Source organism: Dermacentor andersoni, chromosome 1, assembly GCF_023375885.2.
Source record: "Dermacentor andersoni chromosome 1, qqDerAnde1_hic_scaffold, whole genome shotgun sequence".
NCBI lineage: Eukaryota > Metazoa > Arthropoda > Arachnida > Ixodida > Ixodidae > Dermacentor > Dermacentor andersoni.
This window is the reverse complement of record NC_092814.1, coordinates 323,648,637-323,667,824: the sequence shown is the minus strand read 5'-3', so window position 1 is coordinate 323,667,824 and position 19,188 is coordinate 323,648,637. Positions and strand designations below refer to the sequence as shown.

The following is a 19,188-nucleotide window of genomic DNA, read 5'->3' as shown; positions in this document are numbered from 1 at the left end:
ATGACTGTTTTCTGGAGTTTTGATTTCCTGATATGCTTCACAGCCGACAATAGTGCGTAGGCCTCAGCCGTAAAGATACTAGTTTCTGGATGCAGTACATCGGATTCCGAGAAGGATGGACCGACGGCTGCGTAGGGCACCCCGTCGTGTGACTTCGATGCGTCTGTGTAGAACTCCGTGCAGGAGTGTTTGTGCTGGAGTTCCCGGAAATGCATTTGGATTTCAATCTCTGGAGCGTGTTTTGTAACTTGCATGAAACATATATCGCATTGTATGAGCTGCCACTCCCAAGGAGGTAGCAGCTTGGCTGGATGCATTAGGCGAAGCTCGAGGAGTGGAACATGCATTTCATGACTAAGCTCCCTCACGCGCAGCCAGAAAGGGTGTCTTACGGAGGGATGATTGCGGAAGAGTGTAGCATATGTCATCTCGTTAACGGTATTATAACACGGATGTTGAGGATTAGAGTGGACTTTCAAAAAATATGTTTGGCTGATGTATGTTCTCTGGATATGAAGTGACCACTCATTCGATTCTGCATATAAACTTTGTACAGCACTCGTTCTGAAAGCTCCTGTGGCTAAACGGATACCGAGATGGTGAACAGGGTCTAGCATCTTTAGCGCACTCGGGGCGGCAGAATGATAGATCACGGCACCATAATATAATCGTGAACGGATCAGGCTCTTATAAAGATTGATTAAGCACTTCCTGTCACTACCCCACGAAGTATGGGATAGATGTTTCATTAGGTTCATTGTTTTGAGACATTTTTCTTTAAGATGTTTAATGTGGGGGACGAAAGTGAGTCTGTAGCCTAGTATAACACCTAGAAATTTGTGCTCTTTGTTTACGGGTATTTGTTGTCCACATAGTTCTAAGCAAGGATCTGGGATCATTCCTCTCTTTCTTGTAAAAAGAACGCAAGAGCTTTTGTTAGGATTGATCTGAAATCCATTCTTGTCTGCCCACATTGAGACTTTGTTCAGGCCATGCTGTAGCTGTCTCTCGCAGACTGCGAGGTTACAAGATTTGAAAGCTATTTGTATGTCGCCCACATAGACAGAATAAAAGATTGTCGATGGTAATGAAGCGCGAAGCGTGTTCATCTTCACGATGAAGAGTGTGCAGCTGAGCACGCTTCCTTGGGGTACACCCGTTTCTTGCATAAAAGGTCGTGAAAGTACATTGCCGACTTTTACCCGGAAGGTACGACTGGACAGATAGCTTTCTATTAGGTTAATCATATTACCATGGATGCCCATTTCTAACAAGTCTCTTAGGATTCCGTAACGCCACGCTGTATCATACGCCTTTTCCATATCGTGAAATATCGATAGGAAGAATTGTTTATGTATAAATGCGTCCCGGATATTTGCTTCAACACGTACGAGATGATCGGTTGTGGAGCGCCCTTCTCGGAAGCCGCACTGATAAGGATCAAGCATTTTGCTCTGTTCAAGGAAATGAATGAGTCGCCGATTTATCATTTTTTCAAACACCTTACAAATGCAACTTGTGAGGGCTATCGGGCGGTAACTTGCCACTGAGGAAGGGTCTTTGCCTTGTTTCAAAACAGAACCCACAATGGCTTCCTTCCACGCGGTTGGAAGGTACCCTGCATCCCAGATGGTGTTGAAAAGTATGAGTAGTGTAATTTGCGTATCATTGTGTAAGTATTTGAGCATTTCATACATGACTCTATCAGATCCTGGTGCGGAGCTCTTGCATGCGCTCAGGGCAGCTCTCAATTCGGCAATACTAAAAGGACGGTTGTAAGGCTCATTCTCTCGACATTTTCTTGTTAATGGCTTACGTTCTTCTATTTGTTTATATTTCAGGAAGGATTGCGAATAATGATTTGAACTTGATACGCTCTCAAAGTGCTCCCCAAGTGAGTCTGCCTGCTCTTGCAGCGTATCGCCCTGTGTGTTTACCAGAGGGAGTGAATATGTTTGTCGCCCTCTAATTCTATTTACGTGGTTCCAGACTTTCGCCTCATCTGTAAACGAGTTGATGCCGGATAAAAACTTTTGCCAACTCTCTCTTCTGGCCTGTCGGCGGGTTCTCCTGCCTTGAGACTTAACTTTCTTAAAGTTAACAAGATTCTCTGCAGTGGGCGAAGCGCGTAGCAACCCCCACGCTTTGTTCTGATTCCTACGTGCGATTCTGCATTCATCGTTCCACCACGGGACATGCCGTTTGCATGCCGAGCCACTTACTTCACGTATACATTTAGATGCGGCATCTATTATGAAGGCTGTGAAGTACTCCACAGCAGCATCGATTTCTAAAGAAGACATGTCATCCCATGATATACTAGTTAAGTTTCGGAATTTCTCCCAGTCTGCGGTGTCAATCTTCCACCTAGGAGCCTGTGGTGGATATTCGTTTTCTTGAATTGTTCTTAATAGTACGGGGAAGTGGTCGCTTCCATAAGGATCGTTCGTAACTTCCCATTCTAGTTCAGGCAGTATGGACGGAGAAACTATGCTCAGATCAATTGAAGAAAAGGTATTGTTTGCAAGACAGTAATATGTGGGTTTCTTCGTATTCAGAAGGCACGCACCAGAAGAGAAAAGGAACTGTTCAACAAGACGACCTCGCGCATCTATACGAGAGTCGCCCCACAGGGAGCTGTGCGCATTGAAATCGCCAAGAACAGCATAAGGTTCTGGCAACTGATCAATAAAGGATTGGAATTCATGTTTCGTTAACTTGTAATGTGGGGGTATGTAAAGAGAGCTAATGGTGATGAGTTCGTTTAGGAGTACAGCTCGAACCGCCACTGCTTCGAGAGGCGTTTGTAGCTGTAAAAGTTGACACGCAATGCTCTTATGGATAGCAATGGCAACACCGCCCGATGATGCGACAGCATCATCGCGATCTTTGCGAAAAGTTATATACTGTCGGAGAAAGTTTGTGTGTTTGGATTTTAAGTGTGTTTCTTGTTAACACAGCACTTTGGGATTGTGTTTGTGGATTAGTTCTTGAACATCATCAAGGTTTCTAAGGAGACCTCTGACGTTCCATTGAATTATCTGTGTATCCATATTGGAAACAAATGGGTGCTGTTTGTACGGAAACAGGTATTAATTAGAGATATTTCAGAGATTAGATTACAGAGCTCTTTCGAGGCCCTGTAACCGGGGTCTTGCCCTTTCTGGAGCGTTCGAGGGAGCCTCGCCGCTCCTTGGGCGTTTGGTGCGCCTTCAGGACAGGTGTAGTGTCCATTGCCTCTAGTGAGGCTCCGGACACGTGCTCTTGCGAGCGAGAGGTTACCAGAGAGGGTCCCGCCTTGGAGGGCAAGACCCCTGCGCCCACCAGCCCGGAAGTCGATGGGGCTCCCTGAGGGATTTGGCTGCACCGGCTGTTGCCAGCGCTGGAAGGGGCCGGGGAGGTTGGGGCAGCCTCGGCTGCGCCCACCTTCGGGGTCGATGGTCCCTTCTGCTCGGTTGGCGGAGCAGCGCTAGCTGCAACCACCGTGGGGGCAGATGGCGTAACTGCCGACTCACTGCGTGTGGGTCGGACAGCCGCCGGAGGCCGTTGTGACGCTGCCCCCTGACGCGCCACTTCGGCAAAGCTTTTCTTTGGCAGGTATGCTACCCGCCTGCGTGCCTCTTTGAACGATCTATTTTCCTTAACTTTAATTATCACAATTTCCTTTTCTTTTTTCCACGATGGGCAGGACCGCGAGTACGTGGCGTGGTCCCCATCACAGTTCACACAGTGGAGAGAGTTTTGACATGTCTCAGATAGGTGTTCGTAGGCACTGCACTTCGCACAGGTCTGGCGGCCTCGGCAGTTCTGTGAGCTGTGGCCGAATCGCTGGCACTTAAAGCATCGTAGGGGATTTGGGATGTACGGTCTCACTCGGATTTTCACGTACCCTATCTCGATAGTGTCGGGTAGGTTGCTTGAACCAAATGTAAGTATTAGGTGCATTGTATTGATTTCTTTTCCGTCATGTCTTATTTTAATTCTCTTAACATTGATCACGTTCTGATCATTCCAACCCTCTAGAAGTTCAGCTTCAGACAATTCGAGCAGATCAGCATCCGATACAACGCCACGGATAGTATTCATGGTACGGTGTGGGGTCACTGTGACTGGAACACCCCCAAAAGATACAAGCTTGGACCGTTTTTCATATTGTTTCTGATTGCGGAGCTCTAAGAGAAGATCACCGCTAGCCATTTTCGATGCTTTGTATCCGGGACCGAAAACTTCCGTCAGAGATTTCGAGACAACGAAAGGTGAAATCATTCTCACCGTCTTCTCAGGCTTATCAGAGTGGATGACATGAAAGCGGGGAAAGTTCTGTGTACGATTGCCAAAAAACTTAAAGACATCTTCGGTGCGCCCTCGTTTCTGAGGTCGATCAGGAAGTTGCCGCCAAGAAGAAGGAAGTAAATAGAAGAGAGAAGGAGCCAGGAAAGGTGGAAAGTAAGAGAAAGACGAAGGCTGGAGGGAGAGAGAGGCAGGAAAAGGCGACTACCGATTTCCCCCGGGTGGGTCAGTCCGCGTCTGCCGTCTACGTGAAGCAGAGGCCAAAGAGGTGTGCTGCCTCCGCCGGGGGGCCTTAAAGGTCCGAACACCCGGCATCGGCTCAACCTCCAGGATCGCCCTTTCCCAGGAGACGGCTGAGCCGCGCACGGCTACACGCGGGACGGTCCGACCCTCGTGTGCTCGGGTACGTGGTGTCGCAACACACGAAACGCCTGCTTGCGCAGACGCCCCTGCGGGGTGCGCTTTGAGGAGTTTGTCTATCGTGTTGTGTAGGCCTAATTATAGCAACTTGTCCGTGTTGGTGCTGGTCGGTAGCCCTATGGCTAGTTTGTATATTTTCCGAATGAGCCATTCTAGTTTGATCGGTTCCGCGACCTGTCATTTCAAGTAGGGCGCTACGTATACTATTCTACTTACGACGAAAGCCTGTATTAACCGAATCGTGTTTTCCACTCTCATCCCGCTGTGTTTGTTTGCTGTTCTTTTGATTAGCCTCATGATTTGCGCTACAGTTCCCTCGAGTATTCTGAGGGTTTCTCCGTTGTTCCCCTTGGCTTCAATGAGAAGGCCCAATACCCTGATCCTGTCGACCTTGGGTATGGGTTTCCCATCGGCCGTCTTTAACTGTATTTCCTCTCTATAAGTGAGATCTTCCCTGTAGTTGCCTGGTTGGCGACCTCTGCGAGTCTGTCTGTAAAATGAAAGCTCAGATTTCTCGGCCGAACAGGTTAGCCCTGTGCCCTCTAGATATCGTTCGGCTGCTTCGACCGCTGTTTGAAGCGTTTGTTCTATTTGCCCGTCACTTCCGTTTCTCACCCATAGCACGAAATGACGCTTTTTATTTTGGCTTTATTACCAGGTCTTGCAAGGTCGTTTGTAGCGTCCGCAGTTATGCATTTCCCTAAATTGAAAGTATGACGGAATCCCATGGAGATGGGAGGGGACACGATGAAAGATGAAGGCAAACACCGACCATAAAAGATTTAGTGATGTTGGCGTTCCGGTTCCCGCACGGGAGCCTCGTTCACAATAAAATAAACGGGCGACGAAACAGCCACTTGAGTACATCGTATGACACCACCAAGACACCTATATAGCGTATACTAGGGGCAATTAAGTACAATCTTTTCTTTTGAGACTGCGCGCCGTAGAGAGCTTACATGTGCAGCGACTCTGAATAAAGACGCGTGGTTAGATTCCTCTCTTTTGAATTCACACGCACCTGTTGCCATTTGATATTATGACCTGACGCAGCACTCGAACTTTTGTGGTCGGAATTTGTCTTTGTCTTTTTATCTTGAACATTACCTCTAAAAGCTGGGACAGATGCCACTAAAACACCGATAGCTGCGCATACCGCGAGAGGCGACGGTTCCCACAAACCAATTACTGGCTCTAACATAAGTTAGGCACGTCAGCTTTCTAATGCGTGAATAAGTGTAGCATGTGCACTTGGCTGCGTCTTTTCTATACCCTATAGCGTCCGTACACCCTCAGCAGCACGCTCAAGACATTTCACCTATCCCACTCCAGCTGCGTCTCTCATACAGCCTGCCGATTGTTTTTCTTCCTGTGCCTCTTCCTCGTTCTTAATTCTGATGAATGTCGGATCATCCTCGGTCGGCAGCAGCGTTTTACTAAAGGCTGTGCGCTACATGTGTTCTTAGTTCACTCACCTGATTTATTACGTATAGAGACAGTAGCAAGCGATTTAAAAGCGAGGAAATCGGCAGCCCGGCATCTTTCGGCAGAAACAAAAGCAAAACAGACAGGGGCACGAGTTTGCATTCATGCATGCTCTGAATCAGCGTGGAAGAAGACGACAGCATTAAAGAAGGAAGGACACAGGACAGGGCCCGTCCAGTCTATCGCAGTCAGTCGCAAACTGCCGACAGCATTTTCACGTTATCGAACGGAAAGGCGTCACTTCCTGCATCTAAAAGTTTATGCATTTTAGTTTAAATACGTGCGTATCGATCTTCAATTTTTTTTACTCCGCTATGACGACTAAGATGATATCTTACTGCGTTGAACTAAAGTTCAGGGGCATTGCATGCCAAGATTACGATCTAATTATGAAGCACGCCATAGTGGTGGACTCCAGGTAAATTTTCACCGCACGCACCCATTTAACCTGCACCCATTGCATGGTACACGGGTGTTTTGCCGCCATCGAAATGCTGCCGCCGCGACCGGAATTTCATCCCGCGACCTCGGTCTTAGCAGCGCAACACCAAAACCACTATTCGCCACATCGGCGGGTATCTTAATGCGTTGCTATTTACCGTGCAAGCAATTCCGCTCTCCTCCAAACGCGCACATTCCAGAATCGTTCCGACCATCTGAACGTCCGCCACGTTGTGTTGCTGCGCGTACAGAGGTACGCCACGTTTCTGTAATTACTACTTTGCCCCAGATATCATTGTATAGCCTAAAAAGCAGACAAACGTATTTCGAGCGCATGTCTCGCTGCCAAATTATTCTATCTTCACCTGGCGTATATTCTTAGGCTTGCAGACCCTGAGTGAAAGTCGCCGATTCCGTGAAAGAAAACTATGCGCCTCATTCGAAATGGGTATACGTATACATAAAGTGGGCTAAATAGAATAAAATAGTCTGAATAGTCACTTTGGGTACAGGGATGTCTTCTATTTTGGCTGTGCAAGGGGAATTTTGGCACTGTCAAGTTTCCAACGGTTCGCTCAGTACGCCGTACTTTTCATGAGGTTGCTCCCACGCTAAGAGACTCGCCGAACTGATACCACTGCGGCCTTGCCTGGCGCTCAGTTCCACCGTATTCAGGTAAAACGTAGCGCCACTGAAAATTTCCGAAATTGAAGTCGTGTGGTTTTACTTGCCGAAACCACGGTCTTATTATGAGGCACGCCGTAGTGTGAGTCTCCCGATTAGTTTTAACCAGCTGGGATTCTTCAACGTGCACCTGAATCTAAGTACACGGGCGTTTTTGCATTTCGCCCCCATCGAAATGCGGCCGCCGTGGCCGGAATTTCAAGCCGCGACTTCGTGCTTAGCAGCGCAACATCATAGCCACTAAGCAAGCATGGCGGGTCTCAAAAATTTTATAGACTTAGTCTATAGATTTATTGACACAAGCGCGAATACCGTGCCGTGAAGGTCACATATTATTCAGGGAGAAAATTTTTAGGTTATACAGAATTTCTAAACATCGGCTGTTGCAGATAACTTAATTCTATAGTCCTGAGATTATTGGATACGTGCCAAAACCACTTTCTGATTATGATGCACACCGTAGTGGGGGTCTCCGGGAACTTGTACCACCTGGAGTTCTTTAACGTGCACGTAAATCCAAGTACATAGGTGTTTTCACATTTCGCCCCCATCGAAATGCGGCCATCGTGGCCGTGATTCGTTCCCTCGACCTCGTGCTTAGTAGCCCACCACCAGCACTAAGCAACCACGGCGGATAATTCTAGTCCTTGAGTTGGATTATTCAGGTAGGCGGACGTTACTTCGAAGATAAATCAACTCACATAATCAGATAAGTAACGAAATCACTAATTTCTTAATTACTTTATGGCACATACTTGCAAATTGTAGCCGTTGAGTTTACGAGACGTATTGACTTCAAATGATTTTTCAGAATGACACAAATTTAGAGGTATGCGCTATCGAAGCCGCATTAAGAATGCACTATTGTTGCACGTAATAAAAAAATACGCTCTCACATTGAAGCACAAAGGTACCTGGAACGCCCACGTATTTCGTCCCATTTTGGGGAAAAAGAATTCTCAAAACTGGTGTCATCAAGGAAATTAATTTTAAGTGGATACGTCTTGCAAGCTCACCGGCTACAATTTGTGAATTGCAATATACTTTATAGGGTAAAAAATTAAGAACATAATTAACGAAGTAATGTTAATTACCTTAAATAGTGTTTCTATTGATGTCTTGTGGTATAATAATGTCCGCTTCTTCGAATATTGCAGCTCAAGAACAAGAATTATGCTATCTGCCACAAGCGATTTTTAAAAATTTCGTGAAACTTAAGAATGATCACCTCTTATACAAAGGTCGATTAAAAAGTTTGCAACATAACATGCAAGGAGTGCAGATATATTAGTATATTTGGTGTATGATAAAGTGATCCTTCTAAGCACTTCAGTTGCAATTTGAACACCGCGGCGCAAATATTGTGTTTATGGTTAGTTATTTCGTGAAATTATGACTGAGCTGTAGTAATTGTATACGGGAGCTGTATCGGCTGGCAAGGCAGAAGGGCAAGGAAACAAAATTTAAATTCGTTTGGACCAAAAACGGCAGGATACTGGCTAAGAGGGATGAAGATGCACCTATTCTGTATATCAATAAGGCATCTGATCTCGAGAGTATTGCATGAGCATGAACAAAGTTGCCTTCAAGACATGTACTAATCTAAACGAGGTTCTTAGTTTCTTTCCAAATCCTAATTGTTGCGCCTTCCGTGCTGTTCACGTCAACATTCGCAGTATTAGAAAACATTGGGACCATTTTCAGGCCTTAATTACTCCTTTGAACTCCTATTTCGATGTGATCGTGCTTACCGAGATTAACATTCCGTCCGACTGCATCAATCAGTATCAGATTATTGGATACCAAGTTTTTTCATACACTAGGCCAATTAAAAGGGGAGGAGGCGTGGCAGTTTTCATCCGGGACACATGGGCGACAACTGAGCTGACTTTCTCGTTTTCCCAAGCTGAAATTGTGGCAGTGCGTCTTTGCGCACCTTCCTTGTCACTAATTCTGCTTGCGGTTTATCGCCCACCGTGTTGCAACGGTCGTATATTCCTGGATGAACTTGATGTTGCCCTGGCCTCGATGTCGTCAATGGACTATGTTTGCCTAATTGGGGATGTCAACATAGATACGCTACGCCCTTCAGCAACGACAGTTGGCAATTATTTGGACGTCATTTCCAAATGGGGCTTGCAAAACACGATCTGTGAACCTACACGCGAAGAATTCCTTGCTGGTCATCTTGTCACATCTTGCATAGATCATATAAATATACGTGCACATAACTTAAGTGTCAAATCTGCCGTTATTACAACGAAACTCGCTGATCATTACATGGTCTGCTGCTCTCTAACAGATGACACTACCAACTTGGTCGCTCCAAACGAAATCAAACAAATCTCAATTGTTGACCCCTTGGCTTTCGAAAAATTTGTAATGAATCACGACTGGCATAACTTTTTGATGACTGTTCCTCCAGGCGACGCCTATCACAACTTTGTAACACTGTTCACCGATTTCCGGCTTGCAGCTACACGGGTCTGTAAAATAAAACAACGTAAATTGGACCAAAAGTGGATGTCGACAGAAATACTCGCGGCAATACAGGCAAAAGACTTGTTATGGGTTCAAACAAAGAGAAGTCCTAATTGTACTGTTTTGCGGCTTCGGTTCAAAGAGCTTCGAAATAAGGTCAATGCTATGATACGTCTTGCAAAACGTAATAACTTACGAGCGAAATTCACGGACGCTCGTTGTGACAGCAGGAAAACATGGTCCCTAATTAACAATCTTAGAGGTGGTGATGTAAACGCTAATCGCCATGTTGATCTGATGTCTCGTTTTTCTTCAAATGGTACTGCCACCGCTAATGATTTTAACTCATTTTTTTCAAAAGTGTCTGGTGTAGCGAGACCTCATCCATATATTTGCACATTGCAGACTAGTATTTCAGAATCCGCCCTTCTTCCCATGTTTTCGGAACATGACCTCAAATCAATCCTTTTCAGTCTAAAACCAAATAAGTCTCCAGGAATTGATGGTATTTCAATATTAGAGCTGCGCAGAACTTTCGAAGCAATAAAAGATGTGCTACTACTTATTTTAAACAATATTATTACCACTGGTATCATTCCCGATAATCTGAAAAATGCGCTGGTCATTCCTCTTTTTAAAAGTGGCGCACGTAACAATATCGAAAACTACCGGCCTATTTCAATCCTTTCATGCATTGGGCAGATATTGGAAAAACATCTGCTCACGACAATGAGCAGCTTTTCAAGCAATCATGGCGTGTTATCTCCTAGCCAGTATGGTTTTGTGCCGAATCGGGGTACGCAGTTGCTGCTTGAAGATTTTTCCGATACACTAAACTCTGCACTTGAACGCAATCAGATTGCTTGTGCATTGTTTCTAGACGTCCGCAAAGCGTTTGACAGCGTCTGCCATAGTATACTGCTAACCAAACTTTCTTTGCTAGGCTTTCGGGGTGCGTTTTTGCGGCTTCTGAAAAACTTCTTATCTCATAGGTACCAACTTGTGTCTATTGGAAAATTTCGTAGCAACCTGACCGAAATTAAAGCTGGCGTCCCCCAAGGTTCAATTTTAAGTCCGTTATTATTTAATTTATATTTTAACGATTTATCTAATGTTGTGAACGTCAAATTATATCAGTATGCTGATGATACTGTCCTTGTTTCATACGCTCGAAGTTACACTGACGCCATCTCTTCTTTACAAATGGCAACAACAAAAGTGATGGACTGGTTTCAGAATAATGTAGTCCATATCAATGCGTCCAAAACTCAACTAATCTGTTTCCACAACCCTGTCAAGCAAGTTACCCTATCGTCCCCATTATATTTGCACACATCACATTGCAATCCCTGTTCGTGTGCCCCAGTGCAATACGCTTGTTCAATTAAATACCTTGGCGTGTTTTTTGACAGTGATTTATCCTGGAACTCTCATTTCGCATATATTTGTCAAAAACTTCGCGCAGTGTCTTGTGTTTTGTATACTATAAAATTTTACATGCCATTGTCTGTCCGAAAGCTTGTAGCACATGCCTTATGCTACAGTGTGATCCGGTACGGGATATCTACATATGGTCATGGCGCTCAACATTTGGTAAACCGGGTCAACTCCGTCCTTCGTGGCATTCTGAAGCATGTTGCTTATGATGTCTCCCCCAAATCTGATGTGTTGAAAACTTTGTCCTTACCTGATTTCAATTCTTTGCTGCTAGAAACTTATCTTAAAGCATTTTTGGATAAGTCAGTATAAAATTCCTTATGTGCCTGTTCGTTCCCTGAGACCAAAGAATCCTTACGTTACACCCCGCTGTAAGACGAGATATGGTCGAAGACTCCGTAACTATTATGTCCCAGCAATGTTTAATTTACTCCCTCAAAGCATACAAGATGTGAAAACGAAATATGGTCTTAGAAAGGCTCTTAGACACTTTAATGCGTGATGGGAAGCCTGTCATTTGTGTTTTTTTTTCTCACTGTTGTCTAATGTGTTTCTGATGGCTCTGTCGCTGTCTGCCAGGCACTGCCGTTCAAGCCCACTGTGGCTTTGGCAGGCGCGATTTCTTCCACTGTAATGATTCTCAAGTCATCAATAAAGTATTATTATTATTTATGAGGAAATGGGCATGGGCAGGACATGTAATGAGGAGGGAAGATAACCGATGGTCATTAAGGGTTACGGACTGGATTCCGAGGGAAGGGAAGCGTAGCAGGGGGCGACAGAAAGTTAGGTGGGCAGATGAGATTAGGAAGTTTGGAGGGTCAACATGGCCACAATTAGTACATGACCGGGGTAGTTGGAGAAGTATGGGAGAGGCCTTTGCCCTGCAGTGGGCGTAATCAGGCTGATGATGATGATGATTATTTATTATTCTGCGGCTGGGGCGGATTCTTCAGGGGAGTCTTCCTGCTTGTGTCTTCCCCAGAGGTCTTCGCCCGCTGCCTTGTCCGTCCCCTATCGCAATGGTCGGCTGCCCCATGCAGTCCAGGGCTCCGCTGTCTTCTGCTGTCCGTCGCGCACGCCGCAATAGACCTAGCTGGTCTTCGCAGTGGTCGCTGGACAGCGATTCCTCCCATAGCTTCGCACTTGAGTGTGATATGATTGTGACGACGTCAGTTTTTGACATGCCCATGTTGTATGGTATAACGTGGGTTTATCATTGCACCATGGACATTTGTCCCTTTATAGAGGAGGGGGGGGGCGCATTTTACTTAGCACGTTAAGGTTGAGGTGCGGCCCTGTTTGTAGTTGTCTTGATGCTACAAATTCTTTCCTGCTAAGACCCTTTGCGGCGCGGGCTACCGCTTCCTACTGCATCTGTAATTGTCTAAAATGACCGAGTACTCTCGGAGTACAGGCGTGGGTTCCTCGAGGCTGTCCACGTTGGATGCTCGGTAATATATACATATATAAATTCCACTTCCAATAAAATGGATGTTTGGCTGTTTTATCGACTTCCGTTTCCTAAAACAAACATTTTCGCATGACTTGGTATGATACAAACCCAGAAAACGAACAAAAGTGAAAAATGCATGATGTACATGACTACTAAACAACACAAAAGTTCCCAGGTAGTGAATTAACAAAAAAAATAAAAGTCAAGAAAATGCGAGGGCCGTATCATGTACGCATATAAAATATTTCTATATAATGCCCTAAAGACCCAAGTGTAGAAGAACTTCTGATATGCGCACAGAGAGCTTCTGTTATACAATGTACTCACTGAGATATTGCACAAAACTGAACGACGTGTATGACATATTCATGACATTTGAAGAAAGGAAAAATTCACTGGTATATTGATAGAAACAATGACACGCAAAATAACTAAAGAATAGAATAAAATGCCAAGATTGTTTTATTGAAAGTCATACAAAAAAAAATATCAGCACATATAAACCTGCACAAATGTATATGAAATGCGTGACATGTTGATTACTACTGAACGAAATGAAAAGAACATGGCAGAACAAAAATAACATTGTACTAAAAAGGTAAATACACATTATCACATCATTTCCCCCTTGGACACAACTTGAGTAACGGTGGCAATGGGGAACAGAAGGTAGTCAGCTTTTGCAGCAGCACATAACAAAGATTCGCAGAAAGGCCTGTTCCTCAATCAAAGACGAGGTGAAATAAGCCAACAACACGACTTTTCTTTCACCCCGAATGCGATACTTAGCAGTAAAATTACGTCACTTACCCCTGTATTCAAAAATGCGCCTTAACTTGAAGCTGCGCCTTGACTTGAACAAGTCCTGCTCAAGACTACACCCGACTTGAACACGCTGAAGGCAGCGATCACGTTTCATAAACGTTCTCGCTGCCTTCCTTCGTCAAGTCAACCCCAAGCTACGCCGCGGTGTGTCTGGGAGCGAGGTTACCAGATTGAATGACAGTAATAATATCTCATATATCTATACAACCGACGATTTCCTGAAAGGTTAAGCTAGGTGCCCGTTTACAGACAGGCATTGGAAGAAAAAATAAATAAATAAAAGAAAACCGCACGAAAACAGCCATAACCATCCAAGTCAATCCACTGCCGCTCGACGGTCACATTTAAAATGGCGTCGGAGGAGACGACAGCACCGTGTGGCTCGAGAAAACCGGCACCGCGCTTCACATCCGAGGAGAAGTCGCTTCTTTTGAGCTTAAGTAACAATCATAAAAAAGTTCTAGAATGTAAAAAGACGGACGTGGCATCACTGAGCGCGAAAACTGTGGCGTGGAAGAAGCTCGCTGTGGAGTACAACACACAGATTGGTGTCACGCCTCGCGAGCCCAAGCAGCTGAAGAAATGTTGGGGAAACATGAAGCAGAAATGGAAAGAGGAGAATTCTGAAGAAAAAAGAAAAATTCACAAGACGGGTAAGCGATCTTTTATTGATGATGGAACGTAGAAGACTAGCACCATTGTGTAGGTCATTGGAATTGTGTTGTCAAACTGCGTGTCTGTGTGTGTGGTGTCGACAGTACATTGGCTTCGGTGATTGCATGCTTGCCGAGACTCGCGTCATTGACTGCGAAAACAACGGCACACCGCTACGTATAAGTGACACGAACAGTGCATCGTACTGTATGTTCGTGTTATTTATGTCTCCGCGTTTCGACGTTGTCACGAAAATTAACATTGCCACTTTTTCGCGCGTTTGTACTGCACTGCTTACACGTGTGCTTCGTGTAGAGTTGAGATTTGCAGCGGGCCGAAATGGTGCACGGTACAAAAGCTTTTTCCTCCAAGTGATGAACGTGATGCGCAAGCACTTCTCGCGTGGTGCATATGCTGGAACACATGATGGGGGTCACATGGGGGCGTAGGGTAACACACGAGCAGACACAGCTTAGGTTTGCTAAACGCAGGCATTAGGCTAGAAGTAGTTATGCAACAAGCGAGCTGTTCAAACAGCATATTATGCTCATTATACTGCTCTGAAAAGTAACGTCTTTTTATTGGTACCGCGACACAATTGTATGCTGGCAAAAACAGCTTAGCAGTAGTTTGACACGCTCCAGTTCACAAAATTTGGCACTGAATCACATTCTGTAACTCCTGAAATGCCCTATTACTATAACAGCCTGCCTACTTGTTTGTATGTGCATAGAAGTTTGCTGCACCCTTTTTCGGCGAGACTCAGAACAGCCTCAATGAGCATTGTGTATTGCATCCACAATACAGCAGTGACATTTTATGCAATACCACATGGTCTTCTAAACATACGCTGAAAGGCAATGCAGGTAACAAAAATACATGTACTAGGAAAATATTAACACATTTATTCAAAGATTAGAGAACATGAAATGTGGTACAATGTAATACTGTAATATACCTTGCATGCAATACTGGAAAGGATGCGAGTAAAAAAGTGGGTCACAGCAGTTTCAGCAACCTGCTTGAAATCAAATATGTTGAACATTTTTATTGAATGTGCATTGTGTACGGGCCCACTCAAAGCACTTCATAAATGTACTTCATAGAATGTTGCAACTGTTGCGCGTTTCTTCAGGAGGAGGACCTGCTGCAGGAGGCATGACACCGCTGTCGGCTTTGGTTGGGGCTGTGGTAGGCCACATGGCCACCAGAATACCAAATGAACAAGACTCGGATGGCGCAATCTACCTCCCCCCAGTCGACAGTGAGCCTGTTGTTCGGCTCCTGCAGCCCATGATAACAGGAGAAGTGGAACCAACATATGACTATTATGGTATAGTACTATTTCATGAAACACATTGCAAAGTTTTCGTGGCATGAAACTTGAAGGAAATCTGCTGTGAGGAAAGTGGGAGGAACCACTTCCCAGTTTATCGTGTTTTCTGAGGCTTTGATGCTGAATACATGTATGTGCAATTAGTACCTTCAGCCTGTTTGTTGTGCAGTGCGGAGAAGTTACGTATGTCTTTAGAAGGCATTTAGGCTTTTTCAAAACCCTCAGCTGAATATGTCGAAAGCAATTTGTTGTGGCATTTACATTCAGTGATGCAAAGTGTGCTGCATGATGAGTATAATTTTGAACTAATGATCATTTCAGAGGAGCGCAGGAGCCCTGGCCATCTACAAAACGACCAATCAATGGGTAATGACTTGAACGCTACAAGTTCACCCATTGTGGATGACACTGCAGCTGCGCCAGAACTTCTTGACTCAAACAAGGAGAATGAGCCAGAACTAGCCAGAGAAGCTACAAGTCAGAGGCCACCCAGAAGCAGGATGGCACTCCTCGAGAAAACTTTGGCTTCTGAAAATGAAGTCAGGATTGCTTTGCTCAGGAAGGAGCACAAGTTGCGAATGCGTCTGATGCAAGAAGAGCACGTAGATAACTTAAAAAAAAGGAATGAAGAGCACAAGCTCAAAACAGAAATATTGAATCTTCAAAAGCAAGTTGAGCACGCAACATTGAATGGGATGAATAAAAGCTGCATGACACCCTGAGGCTGCGTGTCTAATCAGTAACTGAGTTTTTAACACACATGGTCTTTTTACATTTCGTCTGTTTGTAGTGCCATACAGACGCCACACGACACATAGAAGAACCCTAAACCCATTACCCAACTATTCAGTAGGGGTGTGTGAATATTCGACACTTTTTGAATATTTCAAAACATCAACTGCGCCCAATTGAACAAAATTGGAGCAAAAGCACGGCAAGTTTTTACCCCTCAGGCATAGTATAGACATAAAACATGAGAACTCGGATAGTGGAACAGGCTACGTCGCTTCGGTAGCCATACATTACAGGCTATACAGTGACCATTCGCACACTCTAAAGAGTTCTGTACATACAAAGAAACTACTGGTCTGCTCCTGATGCTCTGTTTGTGCTTTTAATAAACACTTCATAATGTGCTATGTAATGACAGAACCTTTCTGACTATACTAGGCTGTGAGCATTGTTTTATATTAATGCTGCTAATGCCTCTTCATTATTACAAAACCATTCGATTTGATTCTGCACGATTTCCATTCGATTCAGTCTCAAAATTCACTGTTCACACACCCCTATTATTCAGAAACACTGAGGTGGATTTCAAACAACAATCTTAAGAGAAACTTCTCTGGATAAGAAGTTGCCGTGCACGCATGCCAGGTAGATTGTCCCCCACACCATTAACAGTTGGCAGGTGCTCTTGGCAAGTATTTCTTCCTGTACGTCTGCATCGGCTGGTGGGAACATGGAGACCGAGTGGCTCGGGTTCTCTTCGTAGGAGGGCCACGTTGTGCAGGGCAGCGTAAGCTGTTATTATTCGAGCTGCATTACGAGGCTTGTGCTGCAGCTTCATGTCCAAACATGAAAAGCGCCTTTTCCACACTCCAAAGGCCCTTTCTATGGAGTTGCGGGTCTTGATGTGCGCCTTGTTGTACCTGATAAAATGACAATACAATGAAATTAGTTTTCGAATACACACTGTACATTATATTGTTCCAAAGCTTTTATTCTGTGTAGTTAATACAGATCTACATTAAATGGTTACAAATACATTCTATTTCCTGCAAATGATGTAACACCTTCCTAGATTTGCATTCGTTCTGCCCAGCCATATTTCATTACCGACCATTATATTGAACGGAACTGTAACAATCTCGCGCTATATAGGCGACACCATCTGTGTGCTCTTGGTGCAGCAACAGATAACAGAGGAACGTGTTGCTTATGCATTACAGCTACTCACTGTAATACACCTCAGGCGTATTGCATAGCTTTACAAAAACATAGTATGTTATTATGGAGAGAGGTGTTACCTATCATATACACCCCTGAAAGGATTAGGCATTACTTGCCTGCTTTCTGGTGAGTTGACTGGACCTGGTTCAGCAAGGGGGGTCATCAAGAAAGGAGAGCAGGCATAGCCCATGTCCCCAAGCAGCAGACCAGGCACACGGTGCTGTTCGTAGATAGCTCGTACTCTAGAATTGTCAAATATGCGACTGTCATGGGCAGACCCCGGCCAGCTCGCTACAACGTTGAAGAATTGCAGCATTGGTCCGGCAACCGCCTGCAAAAAAAAAAACTAGAGTATGAGTGCAGGAACGGCATGTTGTCGTTGCAACAACTGTAAGTACATTTTACCTCCCAGAAAGACGGAAGATAAAAATCTGAAAACAACTGTAGGCTATCTCGCAGAAATTTTCAACTAACTAAAAATTTCATGTGGCCCATAATTCACCGCCCTGTTTTTGCCACGGCACATGTAAATACGGAATTTGTTGCACAGCTTGTAGTGGTCACGATGGACAGAAGTATGATAGCCCATTTCTTACGTTGTGAAATAAAAATATGTGCGCGCGCACATCATATCAGTTGCTTCGTGATCAGCAAGCGAAGCTCGTCCTTGCCGCAGCGCTACAGTTGAGACCACACATTCGACTAAAAAGCGGCACTCGTACCGTCTCTCCGTCAAATATAGCGTGCGAATGAATATGACGCGCGTAACATAGTTACTTAAAGCAGCATGCGAGAATTGTAATATGACTTTTACCGCTGCTTCTACGTTTCTGCAAAACTAATCGCTTACGTACGATCCCTACACATGGGGAGAAAGGGCTTACCTGAACGTTAATAGAAAACACTCCTTTGAGGTTGCGGTAAACTTCTGCGTCATCGCCTCCGGGACTCTTTATGCGTACATGTGTGCCGTCGATGCAGCCCGTCACCCCGGGGAAGTGGGCGATCTCGTTGAAATCTCGCATCACACCTGACAGCTGTGAGGCATCCGGGAAGCGGACGACTGCTCGGAACAGGTGCCTTGCAAGAAGGCGCGTCACTCGTTTCACCGTGCGGCACACCGTGGGCTGGGACACATTGACCAAGTCTCCGCTCACAATTTGAAAGGTTCCGGCGCCGTAAAATCTCAGTGCCACAAGCAGCTACTGCATGCGTGTCAGCGGCAATCCTCGGTTGTCGCCGCTCGCTTCAAGTGGCACAAAGGCGAGCAGCTCACGAACTGTTTGCTTCGTGAAGCGATAGCGCGTGATAAACTCCTCGTCGTCGTACACCTCCATCGGGTTCAATCTGTCGCGCATCCATGGCCGTGGCCCAGTTTGCATGTAAAATGCATCACCGAAGACGACATCACATGCTCTACACGCAAATTCGTACGCGCTGATTCTTCTGGCAACGTCGCTCCTATAAGCCGCCATGGCTCCTCAACCCGTCAAGCCCACTTCAAGGTAGCGCTGGCCTTGTCTTGAAGTTTTCGCGTACTTGATCAAGTGAAGTCTGCCGCGAGGAGGCGCTTCAGGTCAAGGGAGGTTTATGATGCGCGTTGGCGCCGACTTGAGGCGGCCGCAAGTCAAGTTCGAGTCAAGGCGCATTTCTGAATACAGGGATTAAAGCACTAAGTCATTCCTACTGGGAACTCCTTTGTGTAATAAACAGGAACTTCAAAAAT

General features: G+C 45.2%; 1 protein-coding gene and 1 pseudogene across 1 annotated transcript; one reads left to right on the top strand and one right to left on the bottom strand.

The window, feature by feature from the left end:
- The first annotated feature begins 14,595 nt into the window (after positions 1 to 14,595).
- Positions 14,596 to 16,231, top strand: LOC140219249 (uncharacterized). Its single transcript, XM_072289055.1, has 2 exons — positions 14,596 to 15,550; positions 15,716 to 16,231. The coding sequence occupies exons 1-2, from the start codon at positions 15,281 to 15,283 to the stop codon at positions 16,229 to 16,231; spliced, it is 786 nt and encodes a 261-aa protein (XP_072145156.1). The 5' UTR covers positions 14,596 to 15,280.
- A 1,108-nt stretch (positions 16,232 to 17,339) lies between these two features.
- Positions 17,340 to 18,937, bottom strand: LOC126516885 (putative nuclease HARBI1; annotated as a pseudogene).
- Positions 18,938 to 19,188: the final 251 nt, after the last annotated feature.